At 43.9% G+C, this 18,401-nt stretch overlaps 1 protein-coding gene across 11 annotated transcripts in view; it reads right to left on the reverse strand.

The window, feature by feature from the left end:
- MLH1 (mutL homolog 1) overlaps positions 1-18,401 on the reverse strand; it is a 49,109-nt gene that overhangs the window by 30,600 nt on the left and 108 nt on the right. For 6 of the 11 annotated variants that reach the window (XR_006701024.1, XR_006701022.1, XR_006701023.1 and 3 more), the window contains exons 1-9: positions 18,272-18,387; positions 15,888-15,978; positions 12,654-12,752; positions 8,649-8,722; positions 6,303-6,375; positions 5,096-5,187; positions 3,607-3,649; positions 3,389-3,477; positions 1,375-1,487 (exon numbers count right to left, since the gene is read on the reverse strand). Coding sequence is in view for 6 of the 11 variants with exons in the window: in XM_045436592.1 (XP_045292548.1) it covers positions 1,375-1,487; positions 3,389-3,477; positions 3,607-3,649; positions 5,096-5,187; positions 6,303-6,375; positions 8,649-8,722; positions 12,654-12,752; positions 15,888-15,978; positions 18,272-18,387 (790 nt within the window). In the remaining 5 variants the exon portion in view is untranslated. Of the gene's footprint in view, positions 1-1,374; positions 1,488-3,388; positions 3,478-3,606; positions 3,650-5,095; positions 5,188-6,302; positions 6,376-8,648; positions 8,723-12,653; positions 12,753-15,887; positions 15,979-16,541; positions 16,685-17,498; positions 18,239-18,271; positions 18,388-18,401 lie in introns of those variants that run through there. The other 5 variants (XM_045436598.1, XM_045436596.1, XM_045436594.1 and 2 more) reach the window with 5 other exon arrangements.

Consider the following 18,401-nt stretch of genomic DNA (forward strand, 5'->3'; position numbering starts at 1 on the left):
TCTTAATAAAGTAGGAAAAAACCCTACTATTATAGATCAGTTTAACAGAACGTGTCTGTGAAATATTGGCTCTCTCTTCCCTGTTCTACGTGGCTTTGAAAACTGCTGTAAAACATGTACAATCTAGGGGCACCTGGGTGGCTCAGCTTCTGAGTCTTGCTTTCAGCTCAGGTCATGATCTCACACTCATGAGACTGAGCCCCAAGTTGGGCTTTGTGCTGACAGTGTGTAGCCTGCTTAAGATTCTCTCTCTCCCTCTCCCTCTCTGCCCCTCCTCTGCTCATGCACTGTCTTTCTGTCAGAAAAAACCCATGTATAATCTGGGACATTTATAGCTGGTTATCATTATAAACGGAACAAAGGAATATACCATTTTCAATGGCAAGCAAACAAAACTGTAATTGTGAATTGCTTTAAACAAGAAAGGTAAAGGATCTATATGATAAAAATGGTAAGTGCTGGGGCGCCTGCATAGCTAAGTAAGTTGAGTGTCCGACTCTTGATTTCAGCTCAGGTCAGGATCTCACGGGTCATTGAGATTGAGTCCCATGTAGGGCTCTGCACTGACAGCACAGAGCCTGCTTGGGATTCTCTCTCTCTCCCTCTCTGCCCCTCCTCTGCATGTGTTCTCTCACTCTCAAAATAAATAAACATTTAAAAAACGGTAAGTACCAAACAAATGGAATGATGCATCTCTGGTTGGAAAATTAAAAACCAAATCAGACACATTTCTAGTTCCCCTGTCAGTCTCTCAAAACCATATAATATGCAATTAAGTAAAAAGCAGCAGAATGCAAACCAGTTATTTACTTAACAAGTAGTGATCATGTAAACAATATGCCTGCAGAGAGATAAAGAGTGGAGAGGAAATTCACAAAACTCCAAATTCCTTAGCTAATTTCCTCCTTGATTTCTGGTACTGCTCACTGTATCATAAATAACTCATTCTCTAAAAAGAAAAATCGCAAGGGACTTTGCTCATGACACCCAAGGTACCCCTCTCCTTATGTCCTGCTGTGCAATTCAAACAGTGAATCTTGATCTCGAGAGAGAACAAACATCTCTCAAGCAGCCTGGGGCCTGCTTATGAGGTTCTGATGCCAGCAGGTGAGGAAGCTGTTCAGACTCACAGGGGTCTGTGTTGCCCTCTCCCGGGCTCCCTCTCAAAGGCAAGCATCAAGAGACCTCTGCAACAGCCAGCCAGCGCCGAGCACGTATCCGAGGGCTGAACAGGTGTAGGCCAGAAATTATGAACACCTCCTTACCGAGCCACACTTCAGCATGAGGGTTCCCTGTGTGTAATCGAACCTGTGGATTAGGAATTTTTCCATGGTCCCATAAAATTCCCTGCAGACATGGTCCTTTTCCACTTACGGTTGATGAAGAGTAAGAAGATACACTTCTTCACGGAGTAATTTGCATTGGATATAAAGCCATTCATTTTGAAGGCTAGGGTTTTATCCTCACACCCAACTTCTATCAGTTCTCTGGTTGGAAAAAAGAAATTCTGAGGCTTTTGAAGATAATGGAAAATTCAAACAGTATAAAAACTCAGAGCAGGAAAATGAGGGCTCCTTCCCATAAATGAATTCTGCCAAATAAGGACCCAGAGACTTGGTTTGTTGAGGTCTTCTGGGCCCATGCATCCATGCATGTGTCCAACCACCCACTCACACATCCGCCTGTTGTCCATCCATCTACCCACCTGCCCACCCAGTCACTGTTTTCAAGCACTTATGTTATATGCCAAGCACTGCCCTGACTGCTGGGACACAATCACAAACCTTAAGCTCCGAGACCTTGTTTTACTGAAACTCTTATGTATCTCAGTAACTAAGTCCCAAAGACGGAACTCCAAAAAGACTCATTTCTACTGAACCCCTTACTATATGAATAGCACCACAACGGGGATGTTCCTCAGAGCTGTGCTTACGGGGAGGCGGGTTAATAAGGAAGTCTCAGCCTCACTCATCTCTGCCTGCTGGTTCCTCTGCCTGGAAAGCGCCTATTGATAGCCGGCTAACTCCTCCATATCCTTTGTGCCAGGGCTTAACGTCATCAAAGAAGTACCTAACTCTGACTATCACTCTCCTTGACCCCGAGAGATTCTCCTGTTGTGCCTTATATTTTTCCTTTGAGACATCCAGCATGGCCACTCATGAATGGCATAATTATCTCATGTGTCTTTCCAACTAGGTATGAGTCCTCTGAGGGCAAGAAGCATTTCTGCTTTACGCCCTACTCTGTTTCTCAGCACAGCGCCCAGCAATTAGTAGGCACTCGTGAGGCATTTGCTGAGTGTATGCTAGAAGCTGTCATGTAGTAACTCTGAGGCTGTGAGCAGAAATACAGCTTGTGCTGTTTCTCCCACACAATAAACCAGCAAATCTTTTCTTCCCCCAGATATCTCAAGAGGCTGGTATTCTGGAAACACGCTTTGGGGAATGGCTGCTCTGTGGGATTTCTAATCTCTTGTAGTCCCTAGGAATCCCGTAACGACTAATTCTGAGTCTTCAAATATAATAAAGAAACTCATAAAAGTTTCCTTGTACAATAGGGTTCTCCCTCTGCTCTAGGAGCACAGTTAAAAAACTTAATTCATTAACAGTAAGAGAAGGGTAATTAAAAGCAAGTTGACTGTTCCTTAGTTTGGAACTTGGTTTTGCTCAAAGAATGAATTAATTTGTCCTTTCAAGTAGAAAACTGGGCTCTGGGACTACTGTTGCTGCTCCTAAGATCTGTGGAAAAAGTGAAGTCAGGGTCTGTCTTCTCCATCGGTGTGTGGCCTGCATCTGGGGCATGCGTGGCACACAGCGGGCTCCTAGTATTTCTCCCTCAGTTTATGACACAGGCACTTTGGGCTTGGCAGAATACTGAGGTCTAGCCAGGACTCTTTCCTTGACAATGTAGACTTGGTAACATTTACAAATCTGCTTTCCACCAGACAGGGAAGTCTTTAAGGACAGGAAATATTTTGTCTTTACATCCCTAACTTCTGGCACAAAGCCTAGAATATGGGAGGCAATTAATAAATGCTGAATGATCACAAACAAAGTCCCAAAGTGATGTAAAGGGAAATAATCAGGAAAAGAAGGAACGTTAGAAAATGAAAGAATTCTACTACCCCACAAACATTTTAAAGACAGAGGCTAGAGAGAACGCACTGATTGACAGCCAGAGCATCTAGGAGATAACATGCACCCAAGAAGTGTGGATTCCATGAAATAATGACTCCAAGAACGAATCTGAACCATGGAAAAAGGCCTGCATATTTCATTAAAGCAAACTCTTAAGGCAGGTACTACCTTGACAGATTCCAAAATAATGTGATAAATAATAAACCAAGACGTGGAATGCAGATTTCTTAAAATATGAATTACCAACATACCGGCTAACAGCATTTCCAAAAATGGAGCGAATATTGTCTACAGTCGTGGCACTGGGCAGTGTCCTAACGTCAGCCACTGTCTCGCCTTGCTGATAAACAGAGCAGAAGATACGACTTACTGTCTCACAGCTGTGAATGAAACATCCCAACCTTACCTCCACAGGTGAACTCTTAAAAACCAAAAACATCCCTTTTTCTGATACAAAACCAACACTTACTTTTTTAACTGAGAAACCAATGCCTGAATTGTGTATTGAATACCTGGCAAAGAAAGACAACAGAACAGTAAGCAGCAAGAAATCGCCTAATGCACAATATAAGGCAGAACGCCCTTTTGGTTAAATAAATTGGTGGGGTTAAGTGATTTAAACAAAGATATAGACAGTCAAGAATATCTCCGTATGTCATATTTTACCCACAGGAAAATAAGCCAGCACAAACATCATGGAGACAATCAATGCCTAATGTGGCAGAATCAAACAAAAACCAGGGTTGTTTGCTTTTACAGGGTGCTGAGTAGATGCAGGGGTGCTGTAACACACTCTCCTCCTTGCCTACAGCATTACTATCCCAGACCCAACAGGTCTAGGTGCTACATCTTGAGAACCTGGCCTTTACAACTCCTGAACTCTTATTCTCTCTCAGAGCCCTTCAAGACACCCCCCCTCCTCATTCGCTTTCTCCTTGGTCCCCGGCCCTGCTCCAGCATCTTCCAGCCTTTTCTCAGTTGGCTGTTATTTATTTATTATTCCTCCTCCCATGGACCCCATGAACCGAAGGACTGTGTCTAGCAAAATGCATTTATTCAGCTAACAACTACGAATTCACTTGACCACACCTAGAACCCAAACAGCCAACCAGAACGCTCTTATTTCCAGGGATAATATTTTGATGCTGCTTGTACAACGCCAGGGAAAAGCAAAGACACCTGAAGTATAAGTCTGTTCCACTTTATTTGGAGTATATGTTTATTCATTTTGGAGTTTTGAGAAATACTGGAAAACAGTTAACCGATCTCTGCTACAATTCAAGGACATGCAGGCTTAGAGAGCCCATGCTGGATCCACTGAACCAGCAGATGAAGTAAGTCTACAGTGGACATAATGTTCTTTTCACCTGCCCTGCCTTTCACTTTCTTCTTTTAAGAGCCCCTAGCTTTCCTCTGGGAAACCACCTCTTCCCCATTCCATCTGATAGACCCTTAGACTGCCAATCAAGGAATCTCTCACAGACAGGAACGCATGATGGGGGTACCCAGGCCCTGCCAATCAGATGTACTCTCCAAGGAAACAGATGCTTGAGTAGAGACGGGAAAAGAACGAAAACAACTGCAGCAGGGCCACTATAAAATTCGAAGCCACCCTGGCTCTCGTGTCTTCCCCAGGGAGCAACTACTGACACTTGTTGCCACTTGGTGAGTCACTCCCAGCCTTCCCATAAATTTCTCTTAGGCTCAAGTCAGCTGGAGTTCGTCTGTTTTGCTTTCCACCAAAGAACCCTCACCGATTCAGAGACCAACTGCTCTCTCCTGGGAGATGAGAGAAAGCCCAGAACTGGCGACCAAACCTTGATCAGAAACCATCTGTAGGCTAAAACACAGCGTACTCTTTTCCATCTAGCTCGGAAACGGTTCTCAATTTATAAGCAGGGGAACACATTTCTTTGGTGAGACACCTCAAAGAACCACTCCCAGATTTTGGACTGTACCTGCCAACAACTTCCAAAATTTTCCCATACTCTTCACTCGGATTTTTTAAAGCTTTCCTCCTTGTGGATATGTTGTAAAAGAGATCTTCCACCTGAAAAGAAGATTTTTTTCTTGTAAATTCACAGAAGTACATGGAAATAAAGACCCAAGCTATCCACCTAAAGCTGGCTAGCAGAGAATCAAACTGTACTTACCAACAGTACAGTTCTAAGCACTGACTGGGGAGGGGGCAAGAGATAAGCCAGCCTTAGCAAACAAAGGAAATAAAAGAGATTTTTCCTGCTTCTCATTTCATTCACTGATTCCTCAAATAGGTACTGGGGGCTTTCTCTACAACAGGCTCTTTGCTTTGTGCTGGGAATACGAAGATAAATAAAGCACATCTTACCCACAATAGCACACAATTCAGCGGGGCAAACATGTAAATTTACAAATAACTGTACTATCATATGGCATCCAAACGTATGTTTCGAACTAAGAAGAATAATAAAATTTCTGAGATCATTTGGGCTTCTTGGAAGTCACACTGTGGTCACCCTGGATACAGGATCGGTCTTCACATGCACTTAGAAGCACACATTCATTTCTGCCTCCTGCCTGCTGCACAAGTCTAGGGCTAGGAGCCTTCAGGGAAACGTGCCTTAGCTGGGACTGGAGGTGGAAGACGGCATGCATAACCTGACAGTGGGGTGCTTGACGGGATCACACAATGGGAAGAGACCAAATGTGGCACCACAGAAAAAGGCAGCATACTAGACTTTTTCTGATGAATGATACAATCATATTCCTCAAACAACCTCGGAGTGGGCAGATATTCTTTGTTCCATTTGATAGTTGGGAAAAGCAAGGTTAAGGGACATTAAACAACTTGCCTCTGGACACACAACCATTGAGTTGCAAGACTGAGATGACACTCTTCCCTCGAGTCTTTCCGGAACTGAGTTCAAGGTCCTCTCAATGCCGACTACCTTGCCATTCATTTCTGCCATCCCCATAAAAAAAGATACAGGGAGTACACAGGCTGCCATGCCACAAAAGCCAATAACCACGCCTCTTGTTTAGAGAGTAATTATCTGCTGTTTCTTTTAACTAGCAAGACTTCATTTTATTATTGCTTTAGAAACTCAAGAGACAATATTATTCCTTATTTCAATATTTATGCAGCGCTCTTTTTCAGCAACTTACACTCTCCTGTGCCGTTCTTACCGTAATCTGGGTCCCCTGATTGCCTGCACATGGTTTAGGAGGAGCTGTCAGCTTTCCATCTGAGTAACTTGCTCTTAAAAGAAAATAATAAGAGATTAATATCCAACAGAAGCAGAATACTTATCCAAAACGTAAAAAAGAAAATTATACAACAACAGATTAAAATATAGCCATATTGGGGCGCCTGGGTGGCGCAGTCGGTTAAGCGTCCGACTTCAGCCAGGTCGTGATCTCACGGTCCGTGAGTTCGAGCCCCGCGTCGGGCTCTGGGCCGATGGCTCAGAGCCTGGAGCCTGTTTCCGATTCTGTGTCTCCCTCTCTCTCTGCCCCTCCCCCGTTCATGCTCTGTCTCTCTCTGTCCCCAAAATAAATAAACGTTGAAAAAAATAATAATAAAAATAAAATAAAATATAGCCATATTATTAGACTGTCACTTTAAAAAAAATTTTTTTAACGTTTATTCATTTTTGAGAGATACAGCGCAAGCTTGGGAAAGAGAGACACAGAATCCAAAGCAGGCTCCAGGCTCTGAGCTGTCAGCACAGATCATGGCACGAGCCGAAGTCAGAGGCTTAACCTACTTAGCCACCCAGGTGCCCCTATATATTGTCTTAATTACGATTTCTTTGTTTTTCTACTATTCCATTATCATTCCAATTGGATACAAAAAAAGGAAGGAAGGAAGGAAGGAAGGAAGGAAGGAAGGAAGGAAGGAAGGAAGGAAGAAAACCCTATTCTAGCAAACGTTGCTTTTTAGTTCCTGAGTTTTGTTTTGTTTTTTATTTTGAGAGAGAGAGAGAGAGAGAGCAACAGGGTAGGGGCAGAGATGGAGGGAGACAGAATGCCAAGCAGGCTCCATGCTGTCAGCACAGAGCATGATGCAGGGCTCAAACTCACAAACCATGAGATCATGACCTGAGCTGAAATCAAGAGTCGGATGCTTAACCGACAGAGCCACCCAGGCATCCCAGTTCCTCAGTTTCAAGCTACAATGCAAACTGCTTATGGTGAGAGTAAAATGTCTTCAGTAATTCTGTAATCATTCATGGAGGGGCCATCGCACGACAGACCTGCAGAGGCCTTGGTAATAAAGAAAGGCCCTGGAGAACCCTCAATCTAGGGACAGACTTTTCCCTAAAGTGTAGAACACTGTCCTAAGTGATCTGGAGAAGGAAACATTCAGCTTGGGGTCAGGAAGGGGGGTGAAAGCATCACAGAAGGGATGACAATTCATCTGGGCTCTAGGGAGGAACAGTTTCAGGGAGAAAGCAGGGAAGACCATCCAGGAAGAGAAAAACATAAAAGCTCCGAAGCTTTACAACACATGGCAGCTGGCGATTGGTGGAGAAAAGAGGCTGGAAAGGTGGATGGCAGGCACAGTGGGAGGGTGTGCTACTTAGGGATCGCTCTGGATTTTATCCCACTATGTAAGTTGGGGAGGGGGGGGTCACTGGAGGTCCCAAGCAGGAGCGTAACATAATTCCAGAGGTGAAGAAACAGAGTTTGTGTCCCAGTCTATTTTAGGAAGACATTAATTTGTGAGAAGGAATTCTGATCATATCAGTGCACGCAGGTCCTAGGGCAAGTCTAATGCACAAAGAGTCAAACTCCTAGCAACAGTGCTGTATACTCTGGAATGCCCCCTTTCCCATTACGTTACACATCTCTCTGTTGAGGACTGAGAAACAGGCAGAACTGCCATTGTTAGGGCTATTTTCTGTGTTAATTTATGAACAATCTGTAGGATTAAAGAAATTTCTTTTTACCGTCCCCCTGGATTGGGTACTCCTACCTGTCTCCCACGAGTAAGTGGCGAGTGCTTATAAAAACAAAGATGTAACTCTGATTCCTCAAATCCTGTTTTTGTTCTGTTCCAAGGCTGTTTGTCAGCCTCTGAAAACTGCATCAGCACAACAGAGAGCCAGTGGCCACCTGTGGAGGGCAAGCCAGCACAGGCATGCACCTGTGGCGGGGAGCTGCTGGCTCACAAGCCAGCAAAGGAACCGTGAGCCTCCAGCACCCCAGCCACAGACCTGTAATCAAAGTAATAACCTACTATAGGGCACGGGAGCAGAACATCCACATCTGCCACCTACTTAGAATACATCTGTGTAACAGAGTTTGTAGGCACTTATAATGCGTCACATCTTATCTGTTAAGAATCCATAAATAAGATTATTACCTAATAATCATCCCTCTGGATTATCAACTAATCCGGAGAGAAAAGAAAACTTAAGATCTTGGTCAAAAAAGATGACACTAGTGTTTAGATAGGGTTACTTTGAAATCTAGGCATAAAAGCACGTTTCAGGATGAATATATGAATAAAAGCAGCCTACCCCATACCTGTATGCGCACTTTGCATCAGCTGTTTTGGTTGTAATAGTAACGTGAGCCACGTGGCTGATGCTGGCCAAAGCCTAAGGAAGAAGAAAAAAATGGAATGAAAGAAAAACTCACTGCTGGGTCACCCACTGTCACCTCATTACCGAGAAAGGTGACCTAAATCTAAATTTCCCCTTCCATTTTGTATTAACAAATGGCAATGATGAGCATTTTCTGCTCACTCACTTTCATGACCTGTAAAAAAAGGGATATCAAACTGAACTTGTGGCATAATACTAGAACAGGGGGAAAATATATATTAGAAGTCCAAAAGGAAACACATCAGAGTATTTACTTTAAATCCAGTATAGCTAACGTACAGTTCTTCGTTAATTTCAGGTGTACATTATAGTGACTCAACAATTATGTACATCACGATAAGCATACTCTTCATCCCTTTCACCTATTTCACCCGCCCCTCCCCCGCTTTTGGTAACCCCCCCCCGTTTGTTTTCTACAGCTAAGAGTCTGTTGTTTGGTTTGTCTCTCTTTTTTTCCCCTTTGCTTGTTTGTTTTGTTTCTTAAGTTCCACATATGAGTGGAATCATACGGTATGTCTTTCTATGACTCACTTATTTCGCTTAGCATAATGCACTCCCGCTCCATCCATGTCGTTGCAAAGAAACACACCAGGGTACTAATGTGTCAGCAGCAAGTGCGCTCAGGCAGCAGAAGTGCAGGCATGCTTAATAATATTCTCAATAATTTGCCTCCCAACAATTTGAGAAGTTGCCTTCAGAAACGGGAGCACTCCAAGTAGATAATGTCGCATACTGGTACACAAAACTGTTTTCAAAACTTACGTGTTTAGAAATGTAAATTAAAGGTTATGAAATTGAGACACAACAAATTTTTTGAAAATGACCACTCCCCACCCCCTCCCCTCAACCTTGTCACCAAGACTGGTTTCCTAGCTCACTGGAACCTGTTTCTCCCTTCTCAAGGGCATCACAGCACATAAAAATGCAACCAGCACTGCAATGGGGTCTGTGTGACAGCATCTCAGAAGACAGTGAACACGCAGCCTGTGGCAGGTTCGGTTCATTCATGAGGAACAGGGCTCAGGCTCCGAGATTACCAGGTCCTGGCTGGGTTTCCCTAGTTGACGTAACTGAGGTAATTTTCATCGTCAGATGTAAACGATTTTGAGAGCTGTATAAGGCGGACACGAAATATATAGAGTATGTAGCACAACAGTACATAATGCCAGAAAGACAGCATGCCATTGGCAGAGGTTCTGCTGCTTTAGGGGCTTTCGCACCAGAAACGGAGCAGGAACAGACTTGGAAGTCAAACTGCCAGGGTTCAATCCCCTGCTCGTCACTTTCTAGCTGTGTGCCCTGGCCATGTTTGTTTTTCTTTCTTTCCTTTCCTTTCCTTCTTTCTTCCCCCTTCCCCCTCCCTTGATTTTTTTTAAGTAATCTGTACAGCCAACGTGGGGCTGTCCTCATAACCCTGAGATCGAGAGTCACGCACTCCACCAACTGGGCCAGCCAGGCGCTCCTATTAATACTTCAGAAGGGTCAGTTTCCTCAGATGTAAAACAGGGTAGTAACAGAACCTAGTCTACAGAGCTACTGTCAAGAGTTAATGCATACAAAGTGCTGAGAACCAGGGAAAGAACACATAGAAATCCCTCATTAAATCCTCCTTGTTTTTTAAAAAAAAATTTTTTAATGTTTATTTTTGAGAGAGATGGGGGGAGGGGCAGAGAGAGAGGGAGACACAGAATCCAAATCAGGCTCTAGGCTCTGAGTTGTCAGCACAGAGCCTGATGTGGGGCTCGAACTCATGAACCATGAGCCGAAGTCAGATGCTTAACTGACTGAGCCACCCAGCGCCCCAATCTTCCCAGTTTTAATTACAGTAAAATAAAAGCCCAAAGATCTTCTCCAGCTAGGCTAAGGCTCTAGGAGGCCATGGGCTTAGGAACTCGCAGGAAGTTGCAAAGCCACAACAGAGCTGCTTTCCTAGGACTTTACCAGAAGCACACTTAAAATCAGGGCTGCCTCAGGGTAAACTGTATGAAATTGCTTCTATCTGGAATAATTCGGGGCTCACTGTTAAGCCAGAGGGTGCTTGAGACCACTCCAGTTTGATATGAATTGCAATGACTAGGTCACAGCTGCCTTTTAATTTAAAAAATTTAAAGTAATATAGACACGTGATAAAAAATGGAAAGACTACAGAGTGGCCTAAAGGGAAAAGTAATTGGTTCCATCCCGTCTTTTACTCTCATTTCCCCAAAATAACTACTCCAAACAATTTCTCTCGTACACTAAAGAAATGTCTCCAGAAAGGAACACAGCCTTGCCAACACTTTGATTTCAGTGCTGTGAGACCTGCTGGACCCCTGGCTTCTGGCCTCCAGAACTGTAAGATAACAGATTTTTATTGTTTTAAGTCACTAAGAACATGGCGATTTTTGGAGGGCAAAAATAGGAAACTAACACAAACTATTTGAAAAGTACACATATTTTACCGATGAATGTTATTTCTATAAATTTACCGAGGCAGTGATTGAAAAAACCACATTGTATGTACATGAATATTCACCAAAGCATCAAACAGGAAAATGGTAAAAAGTATAAATGTTTAACAGGAAATCATTTAAAGAAACTACAGTACATTCATGTAAAAGAATAGAATATAACTATTAAAAATTATACAGGCCTATATATATACTGAATGAAAAGATGTCCAACAGAGTATGGTCATAAAATTTTAAGATCCTATTTTGGTCTTAAAATGTTTTTATCGGGGCGCCTGGGTGGCGCAGTCGGTTGAGCGTCCGACTTCAGCCAGGTCACGATCTTGCGGTCCGTGAGTTCGAGCCCCGCGTCGGGCTCTGGGCTGATGGCTCAGAGCCTGGAGCCTGTTTCCGATTCTGTGTCTCCCTCTCTCTCTGCCCCTCCCCCGTTCATGCTCTGTCTCTCTCTGTCCCAAAAATAAATAGACGTTGGAAAAAAAAAAAAAAATGTTTTTATCTACTTTTTATAGTATATGCCTCTGATACATCATGTTATTTCACTCATAAATATTTCCATATATATCTTAAAAGACTCCACCCAAAAACATGATGCTATTTTTTATACCCATAAAATCAACAATTTCTTCTCAATACTATGAAATAACCAATCTGTGCTCAATATCCGACACAGAAATTTTTTTTTACGTTTTGCTCAAATCAAGATCCAACTAAGATTCATACATTGGAACTGGTTCGTATGCCTCTGTTTCTAAAAACAAAATTTTTTTTTACCGTTTATTCATTTTTTGAGAGAGAGAGAGAGAGAGAGAGAGAGACAGAGTGTGAGCAGGGGAGGGGCAGAGAGAGAAGGAGACACAGAATCTGAAGCAGGCTCCAGGCTCTGAGCTGCCAGCACAGAGCCCGACAATGGGCTCAACTCACAAACCCTGAGATCATGAACTGAGCCAAAGTTGGAGGCTTAACCGACTGAGCCACCCAGGAGCCCTGGTTCACGTGCCTCTTAAGCCTCTTTTAAATTACAGGTTCTTGCTCCCTCCTCCACTTTTCTTCCTTAATTTGTTGAAGGACACAAACAAGCCTTTTATCACGTAGTTTCCTAATTTTTGTATCATTTACCATGCTCCCTTGCCTCCTATATTTTCTCAATACTGGCACTTAATAAGTATTAATCAGATTCACATTTGATTATCTGACCAAAAAAACTTTGTAGGTGGTGTTGCATTCTCCATCAAAAGATACCAAACATCCTGGCAGGAGGGGAGGAGGGGGCTGTATCTGTAGATAAAATAATTTTCAGTGTATTAAGTATTTATGAACAATCTTTGGTTTTAGAAAATTGAATTTAATTAAGATTTTTCAATTTGCATATATTTAACAAGTAGGAAGTATCATATCTTATTTAGCTCTATGTTGAGACATGGCAGAAATGTTATCACAGGAGAATATTTTACTCATTTCCTTAATATTTAGCTTACCTCACCCCGAAAGCCATAGGTAGAAATACTAGCTAAATCCTCAAAGGACTGCAGTTTACTCGTAGTGAACCTCTCACACACAATATCCAGATCTTCTTTCTAGAAGATACCAAAAAATAAGTAAATAATTATGTTACTCATTTTTCCAAATCCTGAATTTCCCTTTTCTTGACTGAATCCAAGAAGCAACCCCTCTTAGGAGAAGAGTATTAAAATGAGCAGTAACTTTGTCACTTGGCATCCAGAGTGCTACACTGTCCCAGGGTCCCTTCTCATTCACTGGTTACATTTCTCATTTGCATTCACTGGTTCCTTCTCGCCTCTGACAGCGGAGTAACCCAGAACTCCATCCTTGGACCTCTCTGCTGTCTGCACTCACTCTCTTGATGAGTTCTCCCAGTCTCATGGATTTTATAAAAATCATGATTATGAGAAAACTTTATTAAAAATCTACAGAACATTTAATGACAGTAAAATACACACAACAAAAGTTGCCATTTTAACAATATTTTTTTGAAAGAGAGGGAGAGGGGGAGAGAGAGAGGTGGGGGGGAACATGCACATGGGAGGAGCAGAGAAAGGATCCCAAGCAGGCTCCATGCTGTCAGCACAGAGCCTGACACGGGGCTCAAACCCACGATCCCTGAGATTTTGACCTGACCTGAAACCAAGGGTTGGATGCTTAACGACTGAGCCACCCAGGTGCCCATTTTAACCATTCTTAAAAAATTTTTGTAATTGTTTTTATTTATTTTTGATTGGGGGAGGGGGGGGGAAGGCAGAGAGAGAGGGCGACAGAATCCAAAGCAGGCTCCAGGCTCTGAGCTGTCAGCGCAGAGCCAGACATGGGGCTTGAACTCACAAACCATGACCCGAGCCGAAGTCGGAAAACCGACTGAGCCACCCAGGCACCCCGGCCATTTCAACCATTTTTACATGTACAGTTCTGTGGCCTTAAGTACATTCGCACTGTTGTGCAACCACCCTCCATCCTCCCACACTAAAACTCTATCCCCGCTAAACACTTCCTCTGCACCCACCCCTCCCAAGTCCCAGGCAACCACCATTCTACTGTCTACGAATGGGACTACTCTAGGAACCTCCTACAAGAGGAATCTTACAACACCTGTCCTTTTGTGACTGGCTTATTTCACTTGACATGTCGTCAAGGTTCATGCATGTTGCAGCACGTGTCTGAATTTCTATCCTTCGTAAGGCTGAATGATATTCCATTATATGTACACACCACATTTTTAAATCCACTCATCTGTGGATACTTGGGTAGCTCCTACCTTTGGGCTACTGTGAATACGCTATGAACATGGGGGTACAAATCTCTTCAAGACCTTGCTTTCAATTCTTTGGAGTATATACCCACAAATTCTATTGAATCATATGGTAAGTCTGTTTAATTTTTTTCAGGGATCACCATACTATTTTCCACAGTGGCTACACTATGTTACATTCCCACCAGCAAATGCACAAGAGTTCTAATTTCTCTATATCCTTTATAACACCTGTTATTTTATCTTACCGTTTTTATAATAGCCATCCTAATGGGTGTCAAATGGTATGTTATTACTGCTTTTATTTGTATTTCTCTAATGGCTTGGGGCATTCAGCACCTTTTCATGGGAGACTCATAGTTTTTAATACCATCAAACTGCAATACACTACATTTTGATCTCCAGCTGTTAAACCTCTACTCTACCCTCCAGACCCACACACTTATTCAACTAACAGCCATCTTAAGTTTAACATGCTCCCAAATGAATTTGTGATCTTCCCCCAAATGTTTCTTCCATAGGCTTTCCCATCAGTAAATAGCAACTCTTTTTTCCATTTGCACAGGCCAAAACCTTGAAATCATTCTTTTCTTTTTTTTAAGTTTTTATTTGTATTTATTTCGGGGGTTGCAGAGAGAGAGAGAGAGAGAGAGCAAGTCCCAAGCAGGCTCCATGCTATCAGCACAGAGTCTGATGCGAGACTCAAACCCACGAACTATGAGATAATGACTTGAGCCGAAGTCAAGAGTTGGGCACTTAACCGACTGGGCCAGCCAGGTGCCCCAAACCCTGAACCTTGGCTCCTCTTTCTCTTATACCATACATCGGCAAATTCTGAGAGCTCTGTCTTCATAATCAATGCGGAATCTCACTGCAACCAAATTGGTCCAAGGCACGGTCACCACTCTCCTGGACGGCTCCAAAAGCCCTCTCACTGCCTCTGTCCTGTCCTGCTACTGTCTATCTTCCATATTCTAGACAAATGGGTTCTTACAAAACTCCAAACCATGTCACCTCTTTGCTCAAAACCATTCAATAGTATCCCACCTTGATCAGAGTAAAAGCCAAAGATGTTACAATGGCCCACAAGGTCCTACATGATCAGTTTTCTTATCTTTCAGATCTCCTCTCCTGTCATTCTTTTTTTTTTTTTTAATTTTTTTAATGTGTATTTATTTTTGGAAGAGAGAGAGAGAGAAACAGAGTGCAAGCAGGGGAGGGGCAAAGAGAGAGGGAGACACAGAATCCGAAGCAGGCTCCAGGCTCCAAGCTGTCAGCACAGAGCCCAACGCGGGGCTCAAACTCACGCACCGCGAGATCATGACCCGAGCCCAAGCCGGTCGCTTAACCGACTGAGCCACCCAAGTGCCCCTCATTTCCTGTTATTCTTCAACTCCCTCACCCTGTCAGAGACACACGGGCCTCCTTGCTGGTGCTTAAACAAGTCCAGCATGCTTCCATTTTGTGGTCTTTGCATGTTCTCTCTGCCCACAACATTCATCCTTTATTTTTTTTTTCAACGTTTATTTATTTTTGGGACAGAGAAAGACAGAGCATGAACGGGGGAGGGGCAGAGAGAGAGGGAGACACAGAATCGGAAACAGGCTCCAGGCTCTGAGCCATCAGCCCAGAGCCCGACGCGGGGCTCGAACTCACGGACCGCGAGATCGTGACCTGGCTGAAGTCGGACGCTTAACCGACTGCGCCACCCAGGCGCCCCAGAACATTCATCCTTTAAACAGCCTCATGACTCTCTCCTGGACCATTTTCCTGAATAAGTGTCCAGCTTGGAATAGGCACTCAAAATATATTTATCATGGGTATTGAAAATCTCAGTTAAAAATCTCATATGCAAAGTTGAGTTTCCCCAACAAGGAAAGGCTCTGCCACTTCCTGCGGATGGACCCCACAAAGCACGCGCATAGCCCTCCTCTGAGGTTTTACCTACCCGGATCCCAGTGCCATTGTCTTGGATCTGAATCAACTTGAGGCCTCCCTCTTTAACGACCACTTGGATGCTGGTGGCTTTTGCATCTAAGCTGGCAAATCAAACAGAAAAAAAAAAAGTTATTATTCTGCCCTGTTCTAATGCACCTATTTTAATCAGACAAGGTATGAGAACAAATTCCAGATAAACGCCAGACTGTCTGAGTGATGTGTTTGTCCTTTGTTTTACAGGCTTCATGACTATACTGTAAAGAGTTTACATGCTGTGTGAGAGAGGGAGAAGAGAGAGGGGGGGCAGGGGGCAAGCATCATTTCCACTAGGACATGCAGCACCATTTCTGGTCCTCTGGGAAAGAAAGTGAAGTTAAAAGTAGGATCCAGGGGCGCCTGGGTGGCGCGGTCGGTCAGGCGTCCGACTTCAGCCAGGTCACGATCTCGCGGTCCATGAGTTCGAGCCCCGCGTCGGGCTCTGGGCTGATGGCTCAGAGCCTGGAGCCTGTTTCCAATTCTGTGTCTCCCTCTCTCTCTGCCCCTCCCCCGTTCATGCTCTGTCTCTCTCTGTCCCAAAAATAAATAAACGTTGAAAAAAAAATTAAAAAAAAAAAAAAAAAAAAGTAGGATCCACATGCCTGTTTACCACATGCCTGTTTCTTACCTTCTTCTCAACTAATTTTGCCACTTATCTCTTCCACTTTATTCAGCCTTGGGTTCCCGAGGGCCCCTAATTAAATGTCATTAAAAAAAATCTATATAGGGACGCCTGGGTGGCTCAGTTGCTTAAGCGACCAACTTTGGCTCAGGTCATGATCTCGCAGTTTGTGAGTTCGAGCCCCGCATCAGGCTCTGTGCTGACAGCTCAGAGCCTGGAGCCTATTTCAGATTCTGTGTTTCCCCCTCTCTCTACCCCTCTCCTGCTCACACTCTGTGTCTCCCTGTCTCTCAATAATAAATAAATGTTAAAGAAAAAAAAAATATATATATATATATATATGTGTTTTTATGCTAATACCCTTTTAAGAAAATACATTTTGTTGGGGAAAAGAAAAAAAAAATGGCAATACAGAAAGTTCTTTGGGAAGCCAGTAAATCTTTGGTACTTCCGAAGCGTAGCCAACAATCACAAAGAGCGCCAGCGACAGAAAAGGAATTCAGTCCGCGGCTGCACGAGAAAAGAAGGGTAATCTCGCACAGAAAATTCTTTTTTCAAAAATAATAAGTTACTTAAATATCAAAGCCCTTTCTCAGGAGCGCCTGAATTGACGTGGTATTAGCCATCTTGACTTCCATATTAAAAAAGAGCACGACTGGGCTCCAAACAAAAGCCCTGCTCACAGGACTGATTATTAACCACTTAGCTAATATATTGGGTTTGGTTGTGCAGTTTGTGGCCTTCGGATAAGAGGCCCACGTCGTTCCATCAGTGAGTATTCCAACACTGCAGAGACAAAAGGCGGCGTCCCGTTAGGTGGAAGGAGAAAGTTGCCAGCCTCCCTGCTCCATCTTTTGTCTACCTCCCAGCTCTGTCCCTTTCCCTCCTTTCTGCACGGTTTTTAGTCCCATGACCCCGAAAGGCTGTCTTCCGTTTTCCCAATAAATCCCCTCACAAACCTACCGTTCTTTGCAGGCTCATTTTGTTCCTTCACTGTACGGATCTTATTAACATCAATTGATTTCAACACGCAGGTCACGTTTAGGTACCCCACGAGCGAGCCTTTTTGGAAGTTTATAGTTTACCCCCACCTTTACTTCCAAGTTTCTAACTTCTTCCTTCCACAATGCGAAGGAAATTCCGAAACGTCAGAATCCTCGGGATACCCCGTTAACACCAGGTTGTCTTTGATGTGCTCCCCCACGGAAAGGTAAAGGGGAGGAAAACACGAAGTTGGGTCACTAACTCGGCAGTAGGGATATCGCAAGTTAAACCCAGGCAGTGTCCATCGGCCTGTCCGAAAACCTCGACAATTTATTTGGAATAAAATTCAAAATGAACTGCACCCTGGACTGATTATTTTTGGAGCAAACATTACACGCATAACACGGTACTCTCTGGAGCATGAAGCGGGCTCCCCCTTCTGAAAATGTTTATGCATTTAAAATCTTGCACCTTCCGTATATAGAATATAAAGTCTTTCCCTCAACTAACGGCGCCATTAAAACACTATTTCGCCGCCGCTCGCGCCCCCAACAGCTCTACAGAAGTCTCGCGAGAGCTCTCAAGAACTCACGGTACCCGGGAATTGAGGAGCAGGACACCCAGAACTCGGGGGCTGTGGGCATGCGCCGTGCACGCCTCCGCCCACCGCAGGAAGGCGGGTCCGCGCCATCCCGAAGAACGGCCCGTTGAGTCGTAGCTTATAAGGAAGCCCGGCTCCACTCCCTCCCTACCAGTTTTCAATCATCTCCTTGATGGCGTTGGCCGGCCGCTGGATGACTTCCCCTGCCGCGATGCGGTTCACCACTGTTTCGTCCAGCCGCCGAATAACCCCCGCTACGAGCGACATTTTGGCGCCAGAGG

This window comes from Leopardus geoffroyi, chromosome C2 (genome assembly GCF_018350155.1).
Source record: "Leopardus geoffroyi isolate Oge1 chromosome C2, O.geoffroyi_Oge1_pat1.0, whole genome shotgun sequence".
NCBI classification, from domain to species: Eukaryota; Metazoa; Chordata; class Mammalia; order Carnivora; family Felidae; genus Leopardus; species Leopardus geoffroyi.